Below are 24,728 nucleotides of genomic sequence, written 5' to 3'. Positions count from 1 at the left end.
GGAACCCTAGTCTTGCTTATACAAATTTGCACTATTCAAAAGAGATGAGGGATCTACTATTATAATATAGGAGGAACATTTTGGTGCTTACCCAAATGTATATTTCTATTCTCATCCATCCTTAATTTTAGATTTTATCTTAAAAGCTTACTAACCTCTAGCTGACTTGGTTGCAACTTTTATCTTAAAAACTCAATATCTAGACTATTTATCATCCAACTTAATTATTTTCTCACTTATCCTTTATCTTGCACTTACTAGAGTCTATGGTAGCTGAATAATATCTTTATTTTTTCCTTTTAAGAAAAGAGTTTAGGTGAATTATACTTTCTTAATGGGTAACCTCTGTATAAATGAGTTGGTCTTACCATGTAAACATGTATTGCACTCATTTGCAAAGTTTTAAGCATTGACACACAAGTGTCGTCACAGTCGTCACAAAGTGTATATTTGGTGTTGCACTTGGTGTAGGTCATACCAAAGTTGTTGCATGAAGGAAAGGATGTTGTTCATGTGTTCTGAGTGTTCCATGTTGTGTTGTCAAGTGATATAAGTGTGTGGTTATGTTCAGATTCATGTTTTTTCCTATCTTCCTCTCACTGATCTAACACTTGGACAAATTGGGAAAACTCTCTGACTGGAACACTCAACCTCCTTTAGCCAGCCTGAACTGTGTATTGTGCAGTTTCAGTCCTCAAGAAACAACCTTGTCTCTTGGCACTGTGAAATGCACTGTTTCTAGCTCCCAGAACTACACACTGCACAATCTTAGTGCTCACACCCAAACCTTGAGCTCCAGAACTGCGTAATCTTTCCCTCCAGCCAGGCCTGAATTACGCATTGTACAGTCTTAGTCCTCAAGAATCATCCTTGAGCTCCTGAAATGCATAGTTGTGAAATCACTTGGCTTCCCCGTCCTTCCAACACTGCGCAGTGGGAAAACTTAGTGTTCAAGCCCTCAGCCTAGCTCCTTGAATCCATCAACTGTGCAGTCACTTATTCTAAGTCTTCATAACTGTGCAGTGCACAATATCAAGCCTCAAGCCTCTAGCTTGAGCCCCTGATTCCATTAAATGCGCAGTCCCTCTTCCTAGCCCTAAAAAAATATGCATTGCACAGTCTTAAGGCTCAAGCCTCCGACCCGAGTCCTTGAGTCCCTCAATTGTGAAATCCTTGGACCCTTGCCATCCTGAATTGTGCATTGTGCAATCTCAAGCCTCAACCCAAGACCTTGGCCTCTAGAGTTGCATAATCTCTTAGTAAGTCACTTAACCAGTCACTAGTTCTAGACCTAATAAGTGATTTCATGAAGCATCTTAGGCTAAGGGTTTATTGGACTAATGTCGTCTTGTCATGAGTGGATTTTAGTCATAGTTATTCTATTATGTCATGACAGGATGATGATGACAGAGATGGAGAAGGAGACAATTCTAGAGGACACTTAAGGAGTTGAGGAGTTAAAATGATCATCAAGCAAGAAGACGAAGGAACACTAGATTATAACAGAATATAGAAGATCAAGACCACATTGAAGACTCCTTATCTTCAAGTCATAAGTAGGATGAAGAAGAATAACATGCACCATATTTTCAAGAAGATACCAATAAAGCATAAGCAAAGAATGGCTTTACATTTCCATGTCATCATACAATCCATGTCATCAGTGTCATGTCATGTCATGTCATGAGTCATCACATGGCACATCATTTTATGGAATATGTAATTCAATATTGGAGAAATATAATGTAAATTGGAAATCCAAGATTCTCAAGGGAAGTGAAGGATCACCCCATAATTTGTTATATATATGCCCTTATTGTACAAGCAATGGAATTTTCACCTTGGCTTCTCCTACCAGGAATTGGAGAGGAAGATAGTTTTTTTGGAAGAGCGAGTGACTACTCTAATGCTGCACTAGTAGGGCTAGTGGTGTTCATTGTCTTGATGTATCTTGGAACCTTTACTTAATTCAGAAGCTCATTGAGCCAACAAACTTTCATGCATATGTTGTGAATATTGTAATACTATTCTTTGAATGTTTTCTTTGTATGTTTTTTTCATTTGTACTAAGGAATTTAAACTATTTCAGTGGCTTTGGTACTTATCTTGTTGAAGGTGTGTTGTATTTCCTTTAACAATCATTGCTTCCTTGAGAACTATTTCTCTAGTTGATCAATGATTCATTCATATGTATATGCTCGTGTGCTTTTTCTAGATTAATACTATTACTTATCTTTAAAGGGCCCACTTTTCTTTTCCCTTTTGATAGAAGGACCTTGATATTATCCATAGCTGAACATTTCACAAGGCATACTCACTTGTTGATATGAGATTACCCATGCATTACTCTCTTGTGCTAAAATTTGTAGCCAAGGAAAATATATAAGAATATATGGTAGCCTAGCTGATACCCTGGATGGGGCTCCTATTCCAAACAATGTGAGGTATAATTTGGACTTCACATCGGGGAGACCCCCTTGGTTGATGGATTTCCAACACCCATCAACAAGCACATATCTAGTCGTGTGTTCACAAGGTACATCAGTGAATCCACTAACTGCTGGTAAATGGTAGCATCCACCTCTTCACCTTAAGTAGCAGTCTCCTTCCTCCAATTTTTTGCTAGAGGTGTCTCCATGTGCCTAAAAATCTCCATGAGAAACCACAAAAATATCTCGTTGGCATACTTTCCTTGAGACAAAAAAATTTCCTCATCGCCTTGCTATAGTTCCAACCAAAGGAAGTAGTGCATGAGACCCATGTATTTCATCTCAAATTCCCTTGCAAGGTCCTCCTTGCAAGATCTAATCAGTTGCTCATTACCTGTTAATATTAAATCATCCACATATAAAAAAATTATAAGCAATTTACCTTCTACCAAAATATGATAGAGGTTCGCATCTACTTCACTTTTGGTGAAGTACAATCCAGTGAGATAACTGTCGATCCTGGTGTACCAAGCTTGGGGTTCCAGTTTGAGACTGTACAATGCATGCGTGAGTATGCACACATGAGAATGCTGATCAAATGTCTCAAAAATTTTTGGTTGCTTGATGTACACCTCCTCTAAATAACCCCATTGAGGAATGTTTCTTTTACATCCATTTGGTGGATCTTCCACCCCATCTGTGCAACCAGTGTAAGAATTGATCTAATGGATGAAAACCTTGCTATGGGAGCAAAGGTTTCCTCAAATTCAATTCATTGAACTTGAGAGGATAATTTGACCATAAATATGGCCTTATACTTGTTTATGCTTCTATTTTCTGCATGCTTAACCTTGAAGATCCATCTTGAACCCACAAGTGATTTATCCACTAGTCTTGGGACCACTTCCAAAACACTGTTATTCATGATGGATTTGTATTCTTCCACCATTTCATAAACCCAAATAGGTTTCTCTATTTCTCCCTCAAAATAGGATGGCTCATTATCTACAAGCTTAGTCATTAGAGCCATGTAGCTAGTGTACCTCTCAAATGACCTCCTTTGCCTGCAAAAATTTGACGGAGCTCCCACATTCTCCCTCGCATCCTGCACCAATCTATCAACTTCCCTTATTCTTTTTATCCCTTCTCTAGATGGTTTTTCTTGAGTGGATGTATCCACTCTATACTCCTCTATTTGTGGCTACTCCACAACTTCTTGAGGCTCTTCCTTTGGAGCTAAAAGCTCCTCTTCCGGTGGGATCTAAATCTCCCTCTCAAGAGAGTACCACATCACTTTATCCTCATCAAAATATACTTCCCTTCACATAACTGTCATTCTGAGGGAAGGTAAGTACACGCAATAATTGTATGGAGGTTCGGTGTAATCCATAGAAACTTCCAACTCTACTGTAGGCTCAAGATTATTCCTCAAATATTTGGAGACATCGCAGTAAACAGAGGCTCCAAAAATTTTGAAGTGAGACAAATCCGAATTTCTCCTTGAAAAAGCCTCCTTTGGTGTAATCAAACCAAGAATCTGATGAGGACTCTGTTTTGAAAGTAGACTTCTATGTTACACACCTCTTCCCACAAATGCAGTGGTAGGCCTTGGTCATGTAGCATAGTTATCACAACTCCCACAATTCTATGTTTCTTTCTCTCAGCTACCCCATTTTGCTGCGGGTTGTGGGGTGTTGTCAAATCTCTTCGAATGCCTTCTTTCACACAGAGATCCTTGAAGTCATTCAAAACATAATCACCTCCATTGTCACTCCTAAGAGCCTTCACCTTCTGTTGTGGGGAAAAATGCCTATGCAGGACGATCCTATCCACCTAAGGTGTGACAGTGCCTTAGCAACAAACAGAGACAGCTATTCTAGTATTCTTCCTTTATGAATTAAGAATGAAGAGAGATGGATGGACTAACCGGTGTCTTCCGTTTGTCCCTCGATCCGGTTCCTCTTCTCTTTGGGAGTTCACAGCTACTTGCCTTCTTGCTCGCCCAGCTTCAACAGGTCTCTGCAAGATCACAAGAGAAGAACACTACAAAAAGACATTGATTCATAAACATAACTAGTTCAGGATTAGAAGTAAACTAAATATACTAATGCAATCATACATCAAAGATACATCAGTATATAGGAGAAAACCAAGATAGCTTTATTGATGAATAACAAGGTTCAAGAAGAGATACAACCCAGAGGGCTCCAATCCAGCATCTCCTTCCCAGCAAAATGGAATTCCTATCTTCACCTCCCTTCAAAGCATTAAGCACCCAATGATTCCAATCTCAAACCAACAGCAATTCTTTGCAATAACAAAATTCCAGCCTCTAGATCTCATGGAGGAGAGATCCATATATAGATGTTTTGGAGAGAGGATGAGTCAGCTTGAGATCTGACTAGTGTCCTTTCCCTCTATCAGTTCTTGATTCCACTTGGAGGTTCTTGCTTCCACTTGGAGATTTGGAACCTCTTACTCATCACCAGTCAAATTCCCTGAGGCAAGTGTCATTTTGGAAGCTTCCTGGGTTTTGACACCTTGAGAAATGAGCTTGCCACATGTCCACTCTCGCTCAGCGCAGGTAGCTAGTGTTGGCTTTGACATTCAGCGCAGGTAGCCAGTGTTGGCTTTGACATTCAGCGTAGATAGCCAGTGGAGCCATTGACATGATCCTGAATTGACTTGTTTTTGAGCAGTTTCTGGTGGAGAACTTCTGCGAATTGTTGTGGTTAGTTAGCCTTGTTCCTCTAGGGGTAGGAACAACATGTTTAGGGACTTTGGATCCCTTAGATTATGGACATTTCATGATCAATGCTGTAAGGCACAAAAATGTCTATAACAGTTGCCCCCTAAAGTATGAGGCCGTTTATCGGGTGAAATGCTTTATCCAGGAGGGTCCGAAGTTCATCCAATGCTGGGAGGAGACCTGTAATAAGATACAATACAATACATTATTTTTCATACTGCTTTCATGATCTAGCTGAGGCGGGCATTCCCATGCTCAGCTTTATAAATTCATTTTATGTACATAGAACAGACAATCGTCTAATGGTAGACTGATAATTTTGGCGAAATTATCATCCTTTGAGTAGGATGATCATCTGCTGCAATGATGTACATGTCCAATGTCTTTATCTTTCCTGAATATATATCGCAGCCCGGATGGATGAAACTAGATCCGGGGTCTTCAAACTCGTTCGATCTTCACTCTAAGTACAAGTCGATCCATGTGAGAATTGTTCTGAAGTCGAACATGGAAAGACATCGCTTGATTACCGGTCAATGAGGTAAACCGTTAACAAGCGCGAGAGGAATCACCGATAATGATAATGACCCTCAAGGTACTGCAGTACAATTCACGTGGTGTGAATAAAGGACTTGGCGTCGAACACCACGCAAAATCTTCTGGTCGAAGGTCATTGATGTATACCTGTCGCCGGAAGTGAGAAACTTGCCATTGAGGTATGCAAGCTTCAAAGTACTGAAGGGGTTGTTCCTAGATCAACTTCTTGGATAATGAGCTGATGTCGACAAGAAGCGATCCGTCAAAGGAGGGCCTTAATGAATCCCACATCAGTGACACGGAACGGAGCTAATGATTTTGATGGAGGTGAAAACGATCTGTGACATATGATTCAGGGTGGCGGTCATGAAAGGATGAAGGATAATGTATGGCAGTGGATGGGACACGGTTGACTCTTTCTGAACGACTTCTCTTGAACATATGGCGACACTGATGTGATGGATCGGTAGCATTACCCCAATTATGGATGGTATGGCGAGACCATGGTGATGTGACCGGTGAATGAAACAACCCAACCCGATTGTGGTATGGAGGAAAAGTGTCATGTTCAAGAGCGACTTGCTACCATAAAAGTTTTCTTTAGTTTCTCCCAATTTTTCCCTAGTCATTGCTGACCAGTACCTCTTTATTTTTGTCAAGCTTGAGGAGGATAACATATGCTTGTTCTATAACCTGCCCTTCGGGCAAGCCCATTGCTATGTTTTAACGAGCCTAGCGATAGTGAAACTCGTTCTCGTCTAAAGACACGTTTGTTGCTATTTAGTGATTTTAACGAGTCTAACGACAAAGATAACTCGGTCCTTTTCATTTTTAGAGAGTCTGAAAAGGTACATAAAGTTAACTCCAAAATTCCTTTTTCGTCATCTAATCCCTTTAGTCAGAAAAAGTATAAAACAATACAGAAGGGATGAGTTTTCGATAGTTTTAACGAGCCGAAGAAACAAGCACTCGATCTTTTTGTGCAATAATCCCTCAGGTCCAAAAAGATTAAAATCTAGAGGAGGGATAGCTCTTCCTGTCCTTTTAACGAGCTGGAAGGCCAAGGACTCGCAATATTTTCATATTTTACGAGTCAGTTGAAAAGAGCTTAAAGAAGACTCGTCTTTTGAGGAACGAGTGATAAACAGGGTTAGCAGCTGATTCCAGGTACAGGTTGGAATTTTCCAATCACGGCAGTGTCACAAGGATGGCTAGGTGAAATCACTCTTCGCAGCTGTTCCTCAAAATGGGTAAACAATTATATGGAGGTGAACGATCGGCCAAATGAAAAGTGGAGGTGATGGTGCAAAACACGACCAAGGCTTTAATGGCTGATAAGGTTACATTCACGGTGGTTATTTACCGGGTAGAGCACTTGCTCATTGCTTATGTTTATTTTTTAACGAGCATGAAGTCCGCGTTAAAACTGCTCGGATCTGGCGTTTATTTTTTTACAAGCATGAACTTTATGCTAAAACTGCTCGATTATACCAGTCATATGATAAGAGTGTCTCATTGAAGATGCTATTTTTTAGGGAGCTTAGATCTTACGTAAGCTTTGCTCCAGATCCTTTCGTTATGGAAGTTCGGAAACGACTAATCCTACGAGTTTAAAGGGTTAGAGGTCCTAAAAATTTAAAAAATAAATAGCCGCCCCTTGCTTGCACTCCGAAAGGTTTGCATGCCCCCAGGCATAAAGTACGATTTCAAGGTTACCTCTACTTCACCTCCGCCAAAACATTTGTCTTGCCGAGAGAGGCCTACCTCTTTCAGGTTACCCAAAGATTGTCTCGTTCGCGGCTACGAATAAAACACTTCTTCGGCGATGTCTACCAACGGTGAGCGACGATGCCCGCCAACTCACATAACTTTGACAAAAGAATCTTATTCTAGAACAACCCCTCTTCCAATCACGGACGGGGTACGGACTAGTCATATTCTCCCGCGGAAACCTACCCTATACCCAAAGTTTTCCTGCCGAAGCAGACCAGGACGCATGCCGCCTGGGTTCCAGTCATATCCTCCCGGATTACTCGCGCTCATCAGGAGGACGGACCGTGGGTTGAGACACTTCTTGCGTGAATAGACCATTTAGGGATGGTACATGACTATTTGCGATGCGTGATCTGGGAAACGAAAGTTGGTCCACGAGCTTGACCATTCTTCCTTCATGCGGAAAACACATTACTCTAAAGAGTGAGGAGACGACGGCTCCCATGCAATATATATAGTCTCGTCCAAGGAGTAGGTTATAATCCAAGGGTCCTTGGACGACCATCACGTTCATTTGAACGGTCTTCCCTTTCAATGTTACGGGCACATTGGGGAGGATCCCTAAAGGCCGACTGGTTCCTTTATCAAAGCCTGATAGATTTCTCATTTCAGGAAAAAGCGCTGGCGAACCAAGCGCTTTCCAAGCAATAGATGAAAGGATACTCACAGATGCCCCCTCATCAATGATAGTGCTAGCCATTACCATTCTATATATTTGAACGATAATTCTGAATGGTATACTGGCTGGCAACTGGGGTCTGCCTAGTTGGTTCCAGTCGAACGAGACAACTAGGTTGCTTGGTGGTGGGACCGAATAGACGGCCAGATATCGCTCTGATGAACTTCCTTCCTACGATAAAGGAATGGGGGCATTACCCCCTTGTTCATCAGAGTCAGTGTTGATGAAGAGAATTTGGACGGTGTCGTCTTTATTCTCCTCTATGATGGTATCATTCGAAGATAGAGCCTCTGAAGGAAAAATCGGGTCAACTGCCGCCTCAACCTTTTGACTTTCGTCAGGTATGGATTCAGACGGTTCATCTTCAATGATAGGTGCTTCGGCTGACCACCTGAGCGGGCCAGCCGGGTTCTCAACTAGTGAAGGACTTGGCAGGAGTTTTTGATATCCAGGAAGAAGTTGCGCTCGTAAAATCGGGCGGTCTTCCAAAACTCTTTTTGCCTCGTCTAAGAAGGGACAACGGTGGATGGCATGATCTCCTTCACACAATTTGCAGGGAAATCTAGCTTTCCCTCTCTGTCCTATGGCTTCACTTCCACTAGTTGACAGTGAGCAGTCAACATGGCTATCAGAGGTCGACGCTATCGAATTGTGCAAACGGGGAGACCAGTCCCTTAGTATCCGATGGATGCAGGGACAATCTCTATGGAAGTGGTCTCCCTTGCATATGACACATGGAGATTTAGGCCTAGTGAGTGCTGTGTGTGGATTTTTGTCAGACGATGCTTGTTTGCCCCCAGTCGCCTTTAGCTCCTTCTTCTTCTTCTCTTTCTTCTTCTTCTCCTTGTTCTCCTTAGGAACTCGGTTTTTTGTTTTACCAGTTCCGTCAAGCGAAGAGGAAGGAGGAGAGGAAGATGAAGTAGAAGGTTGGTGGGAAATTCTGGTCTGGTCTAACTGTTGACTCGACTGTTTAGGAATCGTGGTGTTCTGAACGACATTGGTTGAAAAGAGCCAGACCGGCAGGCCAATTGTCAGTCCTGGAAGCGATAATGTGGCCATGTGGGGTGCACCAACATCTCCCCAAGAGGAGAAGGGACTAGGATTTCCACCTAGGGGAATTCCTTGGTTGGTGTGCTCCATCTTTTCAACCTAAATATCAACGCGGGAATAAAGGGTGATTGTTCCATTTAAAATAAATTGTTAACGACGCTTTAGACACAACTTGCTTTTTCAATTTTAAAGAGTCGAGAAAAAGCTAAAGATGACTCTAGTCTCCTTCGATGTTTTAACGAGCCCGAAGTGACAAATGCTCGGATGGACTTTTTCTGTTATAGAGTCTGAAAAAGGCCAAAAGGAACTGCTCTAGAGTTCTAGGCAGAGGGTGTGCCAAACTTTTCGCAAAACCGCAGAATACTTTTTAGGGTACGGGCGGTCGATCTTCCTGAATGCTGTGTTCAGTGCATTGCGATCAGTAGGGCGGTCGACGCGGTTTCCTATGGATAAAGGTTATATTCCTATAGGGGTCTCCCAATATATACGCGACGGTACGTGGGAGCACAATCCGTACTGGCGCTTTCGTCCCTCAGGAGGAATCACCCACCTTCAACGAGATCGACAGTCACCAGGCTTTACGACGCCGGAACACGTCTCTAGCCTAGACCTCTATGTTGTGTGTTATGTTGCAAAGCGTTGTTAAGTTCATTCAGTTTATTTTAATTTGATCTTTTTAGAAGTTTGCCTTTCTGGATCACCACGAGATGTATAGTACAATTCCTAAATGCAGTCTAAGATGATAAGCAAGCTTTATATCTTTTCAACTTTGAAAATCCTAGCTACTAAGGGAAAAGAAAGACACCATCTTTTCTCAAAGAGCAATCAGCACACTCTAATGCACTTTTCCTAAATCAAGCATGCAAACTATCAAAATGCAAATGCACAATGCAGGTGTTTGTTTTCCGCTTTCTTAGTATTGATGCCTACAAAGAAAGCTTTTTGTACAACTTTGAATTTGCTTTTAAATGACAATTACAAACAAGTTTACTTTTTCGAAATCAGAAAGGGTAGAAGAGATTACAACACTTTACGACTTTCGAAATGAATACTTGTTTCGACACTTAAAAGAGACAAACTCAAACCAATAAGCAAAAGCAAATGTATAATCAACTGTAAACAGCCAATGAACTCTCTCCTAAGATCACAATCAACAGATCTGAATCAAGGGCTACAGGATGATTATTTCACTTAGGCAAAGGAAAACTGTAAATGACGCCACAAACACATAAAAACAATCACAGTCTTTTTGTACAAAAGGAGGTGGAATTTAAGCAGAGAAAAGGAGTTATCAGACTGGTACCTATGCTGGTTACAAGCTACAAAAATCAGAGATCAAAACAGGGCAACAGAGAGCAGAGAACCCCAGCTGCACAAGGCAAAACTGGTTCAGCGCAACCTCAACACTGGGGTTTTGACATTCAGCGCAGGTGGCCTTCACGGGACCTGCGTTGAAATGCAGAATGCCTTCACAGTGGTCGCGCTGAAGGAGAAACGAGAGTTTCTCACTGGGTTCTGGGTCACAGATTGCTAATTAATCAACGGTTTCTGGCCAAATAAAAGCAACAAGCAAGGTACAATCAAAGGGATGCTTTGAGGGGGTACTAAGATATATCAAAAAGGATCATCAAATCATTTGTGAGTCCATTTTTCAGATTATAGACAAATCCAGTGATTGGATCAAGGCAGCAGCTGTCTACTTTGCAACTGAGAATAGCAGAAGCAGTTCGATTGTTGCTGTTGAGTCTATGAAACAAACAATGATAGAGACACAAATAAAATGACTAAAACAAATCTCCCCAGCGGAGTCGCTAATTTGTTGTGGGGAAAAATGCCTATGCAGGACGATCCTATCCACCTAAGGTGTGACATTGCCTTAGCAACAAACAGAGACAGCTATTCTAGTATTCTTCCTTTATGAATTAAGAATGAAGAGAGATGGATGGACTAACCGGTGTCTTCCGTTTGTCCCTCGATCCGGTTCCTCTTCTCTTTTGGAGTTCACAGCTACTTGCCTTCTTGCTCGCCTAGCTTCAACAGGTCTCTGCAAGATCACAAGAGAAGAACACTACACAAAGACATTGATTCATAAACATAACTAGTTCAGGATTAGAAGTAAACTAAATATACTAATGCAATCATACATCAAAGATACATCAGTATATAGGAGAAAACCAAGATAGCTTTATTGATGAATAACAAGGTTCAAGAAGAGATACAACCCAGAGGGCTCCAATCCAGCATCTCCTTCCCAGCAAAATGGAATTCCTATCTTCACCTCCCTTCAAAGCATTAAGCACCCAATGATTCCAATCTCAAACCAACAACAATTCTTTGCAATAACAAAATTCCAGCCTCTAGATCTCATGGAGGAGAGATCCATATATAGATGTTTTGGAGAGAGGATGAGTCAGCTTGAGATCTGACTAGTGTCCTCTCCCTCTGTCAGTTCTTGATTCCACTTGGAGGTTCTTGCTTCCACTTGGAGATTTGGAACCTCTTACTCATCACCAATCGAATTCCCTGAGGCAAGTGTCATTTTGGAAGCTTCCTGGGTTTTGGCACCTTGAGAAATGAGCTTGCCACATGTCCACTCTCACTCAGCGCAGGTAGACAGTGTTGGCTTTGACATTCAGCGCAGGTAGCCAGTGTTGGCTTTGACATTCAACGCAGATATCCAGTGGAGCCATTGACATGATCCTGAATTGACTTGTTTTTGAGCAGTTTCTGGTGGAGAACTTCTGCGAATTGTTGTGGTTAGTTAGCCTTGTTCCTCTAGGGGTAGGAACAACATGTTTAGGGACTTTGGATCCCTTAGATTATGGACATTTCATGCTCAATGCTGTAAGGCACAAAAATGTCTATAACACCTTCTTACTGGTCTCTTTCACAAATAGTACCTTGAACTCCACAAACTTTGAGAATGTCTCATCCTTCTTCTGCATGAAGAAGATCCAACACTTTCTTGAGAAATCATCAACAAAAATAACATAGTACTTATGTTTGACTGTGGAGGCCATCAAGAAAGGTCCAAAAACATCAAAGTGGACTCTTTCCAAGACTGCATTTGCTTTACTGTCTCGATCATGGGATGTGTATTTCACATACTTCCCCAAGGTGGAACCCTTGCATACAACCTTCTACTCAAGTGCTCTTTTAGGGAGGCCAGTGGTTATTTACTACATAATTTTCAAGATGACATGATGCAAATATCCCAATATCCTACTAACATCGTGACTCTACACTTCCTCTTCCTTAATGCTTAATGCAATGTAATCTTCCACATCCAACTTGTACATGTTCTTCAGCCGAACCTCAACCTGCTTCTCTTGTCCAGTGTCTATGTGTCTCAGGAATGATTTACCTTTGCTGAAGATCACAACATAAACACCATCTTGCAAAACTGCTATAGAGATGAGGTTCTTCTTTAGGCCTGGAAAAAACATGAATCCCACTTAAAGGTTATTGTACCAATCTCAGTAGCACTGTACCTTTTGTCATATCCAGGATCAATATGCATCTGGATATCTTTCTCCTCCAGGTCATTGAAAAACTCTCTACACCTTGTCATGTGGAAAGAGGTACCCAAATCCAAGTACCACACACTCGCCATCATAGTGATGGACATTCATGCAATCAGGGTGAATTCTAGCTCAAATTGTGAATCCAATGTTTCACCTTCTTCTCCTCTTGATTTCTTCTTGCTAGAATTTTTGTGTGGACACTTTGTATCATAGTTCTCGAATTCATAACAATTGAAGTATTTAATTTTGGACAAATATTTCTTGTTTCCCACTTGGTTGGATTCTAGTTTGGTTTGAGATTTCCTCCCTTTTCCCTTCTTTGCCTTTCCAACCAATGAAAAATTTTCTTCATCCTCTGCTTTGGATGAAGTTTCATCTCAATTATTTCTCCTAAACTCTTCTCATACCAACTCGGACCACACCTTTCCCACTTCGGTAAATTTTTACTTCCATTTAAAGAGTCTTGATAGCTATGCCAAGAGTTTGAAAGGCCTATAAGAGCTAGGCTCACTAGGCCCTCTTCTACAACATTCACACCAACCCCTCCAAGGTCATCTTGAACTTGTGTAAATTTGCTGAGAAACTGTAGCATAGTATCATTCTTCTCAAATTTTATTTTTCAAAGTTTGTCTTTGAGTGCCAATTTTCTATGATTACTGCTATTCTGAACAACTTTGTTAGTGATTTCCACATTGTGAGAGGAGTTTCTTTTCCATGGATATTTGAGATAATGTGGTCTCGCACTCCCTCTGAGATTATTCTCCTCGTCTTGGCTACATATTTCTTCCATTAGGTTAGGTTTTCTGCATCATTTGGTCTAGGTTTTGCAATGTTTATCTTGACATATTCCAACAATTCGTTGTCATCAATCACTGTCTCCATGCAATCCTTCCATGAAACGAAATTCGAGTTTCCTTCCAAGGCATACTATAATATTAACCCGTTGAAGGTCATCTTCCCAACTCTGAAGAAATCCTACAACACTGAAGTTGCAAATTTGAACCTCTTGAGGAACAACTTTGAAATTCCTGTTCTAATGTGAATCTAACTTTGATACCATGTAGAAATATAGTGATAGAATTGCAACTGCTAAAAAATATTAATCTAAAATCAAGATACACAATCCTACTCTACTGATATGAAGAATTTAATTCACAATTTAGAACAACATTCACAAACATGCAATACGAAGTAACACACATGCACAATATTTTTCCAGGGGAAAGCAATTGCTAAAAACCCCTTTAGTTTGGTTGCATTAATCAGATGAATAGAGATGTATTACAATTCCTTTCTTTCTCTTATCACAACCTGTAAGTCAATAACTTATCTCTCTTCTCAATGAGAAGGTTTGACCCAGACTTAGTCAAATTCTTCCTCAGCTTGAGCCCATATTTCCTTACATATATCTTGAGGAATTAGGCCCCCATTATTTAGGAATTTTCCTCCAATTGATTGTATAATTCCTAAGGTTGATCATCTGGTTGCAACAACACTTGTACACTCAAGAATAGTCTACAACTTATGTTACACTGCCTTGGAATATCCACCACAACTGGGGAACTCCAATTATCTGCATGTACTAGCTATTTTAGGTTGATTGATCAATTAATTGGATGATCACTGAGTTAGACTGTTGTCCCACTGCAAAACTGACCTTCCACTAGTTCTATCAATAATTATAACTAGTTTAACTGAATACAAATAGAAATAACTGACCTTGATTGCTACAAATTAGTAATCGCACATGCTTAATTGAACTCTAAGCTCTCTAACTCGAATTTACTAGGTAAACTGAGTGACATAAGCCATGTCACACAAGTTAACTACCTCTAAGTTGTCTGTTGATGTATAAATTCGATTTTTCTCAATTTGACCAAGGTAAAGTCAAATTGAGACTTTGTTGTTGGATTTCTCAACAATTTATTGCAATAGTTTAATCTTGGAGCAAACATCCCTCAATTTGATGAAGCAACAAAAAAGTCAACTTTGACTTTGTTGTTGCTCTGTTGGATTGAGGGAGGTTTTCCCCAATATTATCCAAATCCTAATTTATCTGCTACTAAATAGGGTGAATCAAGTGAAGGAAGAAGCTCTTATGGCCCCTCCCTCCTCGTCACATCACTCTCAATTCCCCAATACCAGATACATGTACTAGAAAATAGTTGAAATCAACACATTATGATTCATGCATTGACACTAGAAAAACACAAAATTCATAAGTAAACATATTTGATTTTGTACATGAAGAAACATATATTAATAATTCATTAACCTATAACATTTATTCATTCATTCATTAACCATAAACACAAAACACTTATCTTTGTAAAATTTATGATCAAAAATATGTTTTCATAATTTTCTTATGACCTTCTCGCCTCTAGATGATCTTTGTCTCTTAGACATATTATATTTCTTACTCTCCTCTACTATACCTTAACTTCCCTTGCTCAATGAAGACACATATGATAAGTACTCATTTTCTTGTACCTACGGTTGATCGAATGATAAAAATAGTTAGTGGATTGATAGCTTGTAACAATTGATTAAAAAGAGTTGCATAATTAAATAAAAATAAAGCAATCCTTAAATATAATAACTAGTTATTTAAATGGGAATTCTCTATAGAAATAGTTAGGCATAGTTGAGGGTATGGTTAGGTGGAAAAGAAATCACCCTTTTTCAGTTGCAGGTAGATGATTTCTATACTAGTCTCTCCATCTATTTTAAAAGATGCTAATAAACTTTGTATTTTGAGAATTGTTTATTCCTATATGGGAGGAGAAAGATCCCTCTCTTGATGCCTTGTTATGATAAAAATATTTCCTACGATTCCATAGAGGTTTTAGCCGACTTATCAATGAAGTTGTTTTCTCAATAAACATTCTTGAAAGTGGCTTTTAAGAAAGATTACTTGGGCTACTACACTTCACACATTGGGATTGGTTTGAGTCAATTTCCATAGTCTCCTTACTTATGCATCATTAGGTATTTATCAAACATTGTTAATTTTCTTGACCTTGAGGACTTGTTTCTTGGACTCAAGTTGCCACTGGTCTTATTTGACTACTTACAAGACTACTCAAAGCCTGTATAAATGCATCAGACCTATGAGATGATCCAGTAAAGAAGCAACAAGTAGTGACATCAAACAAGAAGAATCAACATTTTCCCCATAAGCATGTCAACATATATGATGTCTGATGATGAATGAAATAAAAACATGTTTTCATCGATGCCTAGGATGCAAAAAGGCCTATAAGGTGCATAGGTTGTAAGCTAATTTGTTAACAATGTAAGAAAAACTGCCTATTTTTTTTGTAGGAACTCAGGTGTGCAACTTACTTGGGACAACTATGTATCAATCTTGAAAATGAAGCCAAAAGTTCACAAGGAAAATTTAGGTGAATTTTTTTTGGTAATACTAAGAAGCTTCAAAACAAAAACATGAACATTGAAAAACACTAAAGTGTAAAATGCATTGATCTAGAAGAAAATGTTTTATCATCGCAAATGCCTCCTGAATGTGGTTGATAAACAATCATTATTTTCCATAATGTCCACCCAATCATATATATATATATCTATATATATATATATATATATATATATATATATATATATATATATATATGAGTGTATATATAGAGTGTATACCATATGTATATTAACAACTGGTAAAAAATGGTGGATAGTTTGGCTACTTTTTATCACAGAGAAAACATACCCAATAAAGTCCATGAACAAATTATTTTTTGTCTTTGTAATTTTTTTATAGATGGCATACCCAGAAAAAATATCAATGGAATTATGCATAACAAAATATTGAGAATTAATGGGGAATGTTAAAAACATTTCTTTTTTATTGATTAAACTCTCCTAAAGGGTTTGATATATGATAACTTCATCTTAAATTGTGATGAAAATCAAAATGACCAGAAGAATTAACATTACAGATAAAAAAGAGATACAACCCCATATACTAGGAATTGAACCTTAAATTACTTGATACATCTATCCTTCTTTCATATTTGAACCAATCTTTGAGACATAGAAACTTGGGTGCAAAAAAATATTTAGTCACATGGATTTAATGTTTTCTAATATTGAGATCTGTTATTACTCAAAGGATGCCAATATAATTTTCAAGCACAATATATCCTTCATAACATGTAACATTTAGAATCTCCCATATAGTATATCCTTTATGCCAATAGAATACATATCAAGGCATACAATTACAAACAAGAAACAATAAAATTATGAATATGTGTAAACCAAATAATATAAAATTCCAAGTGTAGAAAATAGAGATAAGAAATTATAGTATGAAATAAAATCTAGGGATAAAGGGAGGAGACAATTAGCAATCACATTCCAACCAAGCATATGAATATGATTGACATGGGAAATTAGTCTTTCTTTCTTTCCATGGAAAAATATATTTATATTCATAATATATGGATACACATGTTGCTACCCATAATGGAGGATTGAAAATACTCTCAAGGCTTCATGCCTTCATTTATTCTCCCAAAAAAAGACTATAAACATAATAAAATCCCTAACAAATCATCTTCACTCATACATTCCCACAAGAAAACACTAGTTTGGACTAAAACCTCACCTTTTTCAATTGAGCAGTTAACATATTATCTTAATCAACATTACAAAGAATAAAAAGACACATAAATAATAAATTTAAAAGAAAATGGTATTCCATGGCTTCCCTCTCTTAACCATAAAAAATTCATAAAACCAAAAAGAGCCCAGATGTAGCTCCAATGCCTTCTTGGAAAACTCATAATATTTTTAGTTCAATTCCCTATAGACATGATTAAAAGGGTTCTGTTTAAACAAAATTAGGTTATTTTTTATTCCTTCTAGAAAATACCTGAAGAAGCAACTTCAATTACTAATATTAAAGAATAACTTCTTCAAAATCCCCTAAAAACTAGAATTTACTTACTCCATGGTTAGCAATAAAATGAAGAAGAGTCCACAAAGCTATGAAGTCATAAATCAAACCCCTAACTATATCACACTGAACATGAAACTGATGATTTTTATTTAAAATTAGAAAACCCCAACCCCGTAACGAGGTGGGGTTCCCTAGCTGGAACCATAAAAAAAAACCATAAAATTTCTTGATCCATTGAAAACATCATTAGGAACCTATGATTATAGTCCTAAGGCTCTATTTTCTTCTCTTTATATAATGTATTGATAAGGCCTACTATTAGTTCCTATGGGATTCCTTTTTTACATTGATTCTTGGCTATAATGCATTCATTATATATATACTATTAATTTTGCACCATTCAATGGAGATAAATTAGGAGGAAAATGAATCAGAAAATTTCCTGAGGTAGATGGGGCTCTCAAGCTAAAACTGTGCGAAATTATCCTAAGGTAGTCCAATGGTGACCCTCCTGCAATAGTATGAGGTTTTATGAGCATAAACATAGGTCATTCAAGAAAAAGAAAGCCCTGCCTGAGGCTAGTTGGAGGTCTAGTTAAGGTCTATGGAAAACCTGAAATTCTCCAAGGAAATATCGTTCCCCTGCGATTGATTTGGAGAGGGTAAAATTGTTCGTTAATAAAGTCCTATTGAATTTTCTACATATAATAAACTATTGAAAAATTTGTTGATTGGTTTATGGAATCATGTTGAATGGAATATGTTGAGAAGTGCTACTTATTGTAGATTGTGTGTTTATTCATACAATGTATTATTGAATAAATTATTAATTAAATTATTGAGTAAGCAAAAGAAATTTGTTAAAGAAAACTCTAGTTATCTAAGATGGAACCCTAGGGAAAAATCTCCCTAGGATATTACATAGTTCGTGGGCAAAGGTTTTAAAATAAGAAGAGGAAGATGAAATTGCCATAGCTCCAGTGCTCTCGTGTTCTTGTACTTTTCCGATGGTGTTTTGAATAGACTTACAGACTCGACCTCTGGTGGCTCTACCGGTGGTGTTTCAAATGATCTCAGGGACTCGACCTCTGGTGGCTTTGCCAATGGTGTTTTGAATGGACTCATGGACTCAACCTCAGGTGGCTCTACTAGTGGTGTTCAATTGACTCTTGGAATTGACCTCTGGTGGCTCTGGACCTCACAGACTGGACTTTTGGTGGTTTTGAATGGAATCACAAGCTTGAACTTTGGTGGCTCTATCGATGGTGCTGAATGGACTGGACCTCTGGTGGTTTCAAATGGATTCACACAATGACAAAATGGCTTTTCATTCAAGCTATTATATGTACTATATTTTATATTATATATTATATATTATATATAATATATAACATATAATATATAATATATTATATATAATAAATAATATATTATATATATATATATATATATATATATATATATATATAGATATATAATTTTAAATAAAAATTATAATTATAAAATAAAATAAAAACATATATATTTTTTTAATTTAAATTTCAAATATTAATATATGCTATATGCTATATTTATTTTTATTTTATTTTGAGGTAGTCAAAGTGTTAAGCATTACAACATCTCCTTGGTGATTTGTATTGGGACACTACCTAAGTCAAGCTTGGATCCCACTGTGATAAATCATTGGGTTATATCACTTATATGCACCTCATGTGTGCTACTAGATGGGCTTAAAGGCACTCCCCTCCACTTTCATCTTTGAACAAAATTTAGTGAGATTTGAACTTGGATGAGCAAGGGAAATGCCCTCTCCTTTGTTTTCCCAACCACATTGTCATGTGCAAAAAATGTTTGAAACATATCATAGTTGGTAAACCATGTCAAGACATTATCCAAGTTAAAATTTGGTGCTATGTTTATAAATTGTTGGGTTATACCCTTATGTATACCTTGTTACCCCCTCACATCTAGGGGTAACTAGAGGATATATTTTCTTTAATGATCCACATGATCACAAACAATGGCCCCAATGATGACATTTAGGAATTTCCTAGACAATTTTCTACATATGGCTCTCAAATCATGCTTAGCTTGACACACATGAGATACATTTGCCCCTTGATTCATATTAAATGTTAAAATTCAATGTATTTTACATGAATGTAGTAACATTGACTTGATTGGATAATGAATTATGGTTCTTGAAAGTCATGCATTTTACCTTTTTTCACCTTGGTGGACATCATTAAAATCCTAGTCAAGTGTTCCAACTCTTTGGTAGAATGGATAATACTAGGGTACATTCATAGGGATAACTTGCCCATGTCCCTTACAATGTTTGCTGCATTCACAACGCCCTTTGTGCGGGGTCATTTAATTAAAGAATAATTTCCCTTGCTAAATTTTAAGGAAATTGAACATTTACCTAACCTTGAGAGCATCAAGAGAATTGAACCCGTGACCTCTCAATAGAAAATTAAGGTGCTTTGATGATGGGTACTCGACCAATTGAGCTAACCCTTATGGTTAAATACATACCATGATAAGGATTATAAAAAATAATAAATAATTTCATCTACCTGAAATTTATGTTATAATTTTGTCATTTGATTGTCGAATTCTTTGTGTGATTCCTATTTGAGTCTCAAAACCCTCCCATACTATTAACGAATGCATCTACTATGACCATGTCAATTTTCTATGCATACAAGCACACACTGAAAAAAAAAAATTAATGTTGGTCCCATTCACAACCCCGTGTGAGTGGGATCAATTAATTAAAGGATAATTTCCACTAATTGCTAAATTTTAAGTGAATTGAACATTTACTTGAGTCTAAGAGCATCGAGAGAATTGAACCCATAACCTCTCAATTACAAATTAAGGTGCTTTGACGAAGAGTACTTGACCAATTATGCTAACCCTTGGGGCTAAACACATACCATGATAAGGACAATGAAAAGTAATAAATAATTTCATCTCCTTGACATTTATGTTACAATTTTGTCATTTGATTGACAAATTCTTTGTCTGAGTCCTATTTGATTCTCAAAACCCTCCCATGCTATCAATGCATGCATCTACTATAACTATGTCAAATTTCAGTGCATACAAGAAGAAACTGAAAAAATTTCAATGTTGGCCCCATTCACCAACCCCTATCTATGGGGTCAATTAATGAAAGCATAATTTCCACTAATTGTTAAATGTTAAGTGAATTAGGGTAAGTTGGATCTCTTTGAGCGAGCGCAAGGCCGCGCTGCTGCAACCCTAGCCGCGCCCGGCTGGTCACTCTCTTCTCTGCGCGGTTTTCCCCTCTATGGAGCTCAGAGGTGGCCCTGAGGCCCCTCCTCCCCCGTATTCAGAGCTCGAAGCTTTCAGATCCCTCATAGAAGCTGCAGGGAAACGACCGATCACCAGTTCACAGCAAAAGTTCTTCAAAAAATTGGAAAGCATCCCCACAGTGACCTTGCCTATGGAGGAAACTTGTAGAACATCAATGAACCTAGCCGAAAGAGGCCTCATCGGCCAGTTCACAGGGCTATGGCCATCCCCAAAAGAAGTTGAATAATGGGTTAAATGAAACTGGTTACCACTAGTTAATGAAGGACTAAAAAGCCACTTTGTAGGCAAAGGGTTCTTCATTTTCGTGTTTGATAACATAGAAGACAGAAGCCTGATCTTCAGAAATGGGCCATATTTCATGGTCCCCAAGGCCTATACTTGAATAAATGGTCCCCAAACTTCGAACCAGCACAAGATGTGCCCATGGCTGTTCCTGTTTGGGTGCATCTCCCGCACCTTCCCCTTCATTGCTGGAGTCAGAACTCGCTACAATCCATTGGCAATGCCCTAGGAAGATACATAGATCAGGCACCGAGGAAGGATCAATACTCCTGCGCCTGCATCTGTGTAGAGGTCGATCTGGAAGTCGGGCTACCTGAAGCAATCAAACTCTCGGTGGCGGACTGGACACACATCCAAGAGCTTGACTATGAACAATTACCCTTTAAGTGTCGACATTGCCATGAATATGGGAATTTTTCAAGATACTGCAAAAAAAAATGAGGAGACATGAGAGAAAGAAAAAGGCGAAAAATGGAAACAAGCAAAGAAAACAACAAGTAGCAGGCAGAATAACAAAAATAAAGCTAAAGAGACAGGGAATAAAGCAGGGCAAGAAAGTGCAAGCAATCAAAACACTGGAAGCAGGGAAACCATTAGCATCGTGGAGGACAAAAATCCCTTTGAATCTCTCAAGTCACCCCCAGATCCTCCAGATACAGAGAGGGAAGATCCTCCTCAGCTGGACAATACCGACACTTTAGAGCCAGGTAACAATCCAAACCTGACCCCAAGTAACACTTCTTCTCCTTCTTATGCTGATATAATCAAACAAAAGAAGAAGATCACAGAAAACACAGGCTCATTAGATGATGAGACCTTCGAAAGGCCATCAAAAAGAGTTGGAAGGAGATCAAACAAGGAAATCAGGGAAGAAGAGTCAGAAAGACAAAAAACCCTTGGCAGTCAAGCTATAATTGAGATGACCCTCGGGAGGAATACCAGACCAAGGGTCCCCAAGGGAGGAGGGCCTACCCCAACAAGTGGTAAATGATGCAGCTGGTCTCTTGGAACTGCAGGGGTTTGGGTAATCCCACTAAGTCAGAGGCCATTAAATATTTATTGAAAATGAATCCACAGACATTCTCATGCTACAAGAGACAAAAATAGAGGGGGAGATCCTTCTAAATACTAGTAATACAAAATGGAAATTTGATTCTGGAAAGGTTGTTAGTGAAAGAGGCTCGGCTGGAGGAATAGGCACATTCTGGTCAAAAAACTCCTTTTCTTTAGAGAGATCCTTTGAGACCCAACATTGGATATACACTGAATTGTGTCACACAACAAGAAACCTCATCCTAGCTTTGTTTAATATGTATGTCCCTGTACACTATGATGAAAAGAAAGAGTGCTGGAAGACACTCTCGGACTTTCTAGAGCGTCTTAATCCTATGAATATAGTTATAGGTGGCGACCTGAACATAATTCTAGATTCCAAAGAGAAGAGAGGAGGGACCTTCTCAAGAGATCCTTTTCTCTCCACAGTGGAAAATTTGATTCTACAGTGGGACCTAGTAGACTTCAAGCCAGTGAAAGGAGAATACACCTGGACCAACAACAGAACAGGCGAAAACCACATAGCAGCAAGGCTGGACAGATTCCTCATCAACAGCTCTATAATGATGGATAAAAGAATAGTTATCAACAAGATTCTTCCAAAACTCACCTCGGACCACAAACCAATTCTCCTCTGCCTGAAAGAAGAAGAAGATTTAGGTCCCCTCCCCTTTCACTTCAGTCCTCTCTGGGAAGAAAGAGAAGGGTTCTTTGAAACAGTTCAATCAGCTTGGAGAATAGATGTTTCAGGCTCCCCAAGCTTTGTGTGGGAGAAAAAAATGAAAAACGCAAAGAAGGCCCTAAAAGAATGGATAAAGAAACCAAAGAATACCCCCACCAGTCAGAGTAAAGAGGTTGTCATTCAGCTGGAAGAAATCCAATTTGAATTGGAAGAGAAAGATATTTCCCCCATGGATTTAGACAAAGAAAAATTTGCACAAAGGAAAACATATTGCTCCTTCAGAAGCGAGGAAGAGTACCAGCGCTTAAAGTCTCGCAGTCTGTGGCTTAAAGCTAGGGATATAAACAACACATATTTTCATAGACAGTACAGGGCTCGCCTCTCCCGAAATCATATAGCAGAAATAACCACATATAATGGACAGGTTTGTAAAAAATTTGCCTAAATCAATGAAGCTGCAGTGAAGCATTTTTAGAATCTTCTTACTGCATAAAGGGATGGGAGTGAGGAGGACATATCAGAGTTCCTCACAAACATACCAAAGCTAGTCAACATAGAAGATAATGAAAATCTTATGAGTCCAGTCACGGAAGAAGAGATTTCTAATATTGTCTGGTCCATGGAGCCAGACAAAGCACCAGGACCTGATGGATTTTCAATCCACTTTTACAGAATCTGTTGGGAGCTAATCAAATCTGATCTCCTCAGAATGATACGAGGCTTTATGAGGAAGGCAAAGGTTGGAGGCAGAATAAATTCCACCTTCCTCGCTTTAATCCCCAAGGAATCAACCCCAGGATCATTTGACAGATACAGGCCGATCTCACTCTGCAATTCGTCCTACAAGATAGTGGACAAACTTCTGGCGAACAGATTCAATCCTCTCCTGCAAAAGCTCATCTCTCTAGCCCAAGGGGGATTTGTGAAAGGAAGATATATCCTGGACAACATCATCCAAGTCCAAGAAGCCCTGCACTCGAGCCACTCATGCAAAGAACAAGGTATGCTTATAAAACTAGATATGTGTAATGCTTTTGATAGAGTTAATCGCTCTTTCCTGTACAGGGTTCTCTCATCCTTCGGATTTAACCAGGACTTCATAAACCTAATCAAAGCTTGCCTAGAGAAGATTTGGATAGCCCAATGGTAAATGGGAGACCAATAGATTTCTTTTTAGCCACCAGGGGATTGAGGCAGGGTTTCCCCCTTTCACCATTTCTATACATTTTGATGGCAGACTCCCTTAGCAGAAAGCTGACCTTGGAAAAAAAAATGGAAATATTCCTGGGATCAGAATCATGAAAGGAATTTCCCTAGTGAATCACGCACTGTTCTCTGACGACTCACTTTTGCTCGGGGGTGCTTCTCCAAGAATAGCAAGCTCCTTCAGAACCATCCTTAAAAATTTTTGCAGCATCTCTGGAGTGTTAATCAGTGAAAGGAAAAGCATTGTTTATGGATGGAACACAGAGCAGCACGCAATCGACAGAATAGCCAACGATCTGGGCTTTAATGGATATGCAGATTGGGATAAAATAAAATATTTGGGCCTTCCAATAACGATGGGATCCAACAGAAACCATTTGTGGGAGGAGGTGATCTCGAAATTCAAAAAAAAGATTGTTGCGTGGGGTGGCTTTTGGCTTATCACAGGAGGCAAACTCATGTTTATCAGATCAGTTCTTTCGGCACTGCCAACGT

General features: G+C 38.9%; 1 protein-coding gene across 1 annotated transcript; it reads left to right on the top strand.

Moving 5' to 3' along the window:
* The first annotated feature begins 22,602 nt into the window (after positions 1-22,602).
* On the top strand, positions 22,603-23,472 carry LOC149152297 (uncharacterized). The gene has a single exon (XM_089443439.1). It carries the CDS (start codon positions 22,603-22,605, stop codon positions 23,470-23,472), a length of 870 nt encoding a protein of 289 aa, XP_089299565.1.
* Positions 23,473-24,728: the final 1,256 nt, after the last annotated feature.

Source organism: Pinus tabuliformis, chromosome 9 (assembly GCF_031772625.1).
Source record: "Pinus tabuliformis cultivar Carrire ecotype Pingquan chromosome 9, CPIR1, whole genome shotgun sequence".
Lineage (NCBI taxonomy): Eukaryota > Viridiplantae > Streptophyta > Pinopsida > Pinales > Pinaceae > Pinus > Pinus tabuliformis.
This window is presented reverse-complemented; position numbering and strand designations above follow the sequence as displayed.

Coding starts and splice junctions, on each gene's coding strand:
- LOC149152297 (XM_089443439.1), top strand. CDS start 22,603: ATGTATGTCCCTGTACACTATGATGAAAAGAAAGAGTGCTGGAAGACA.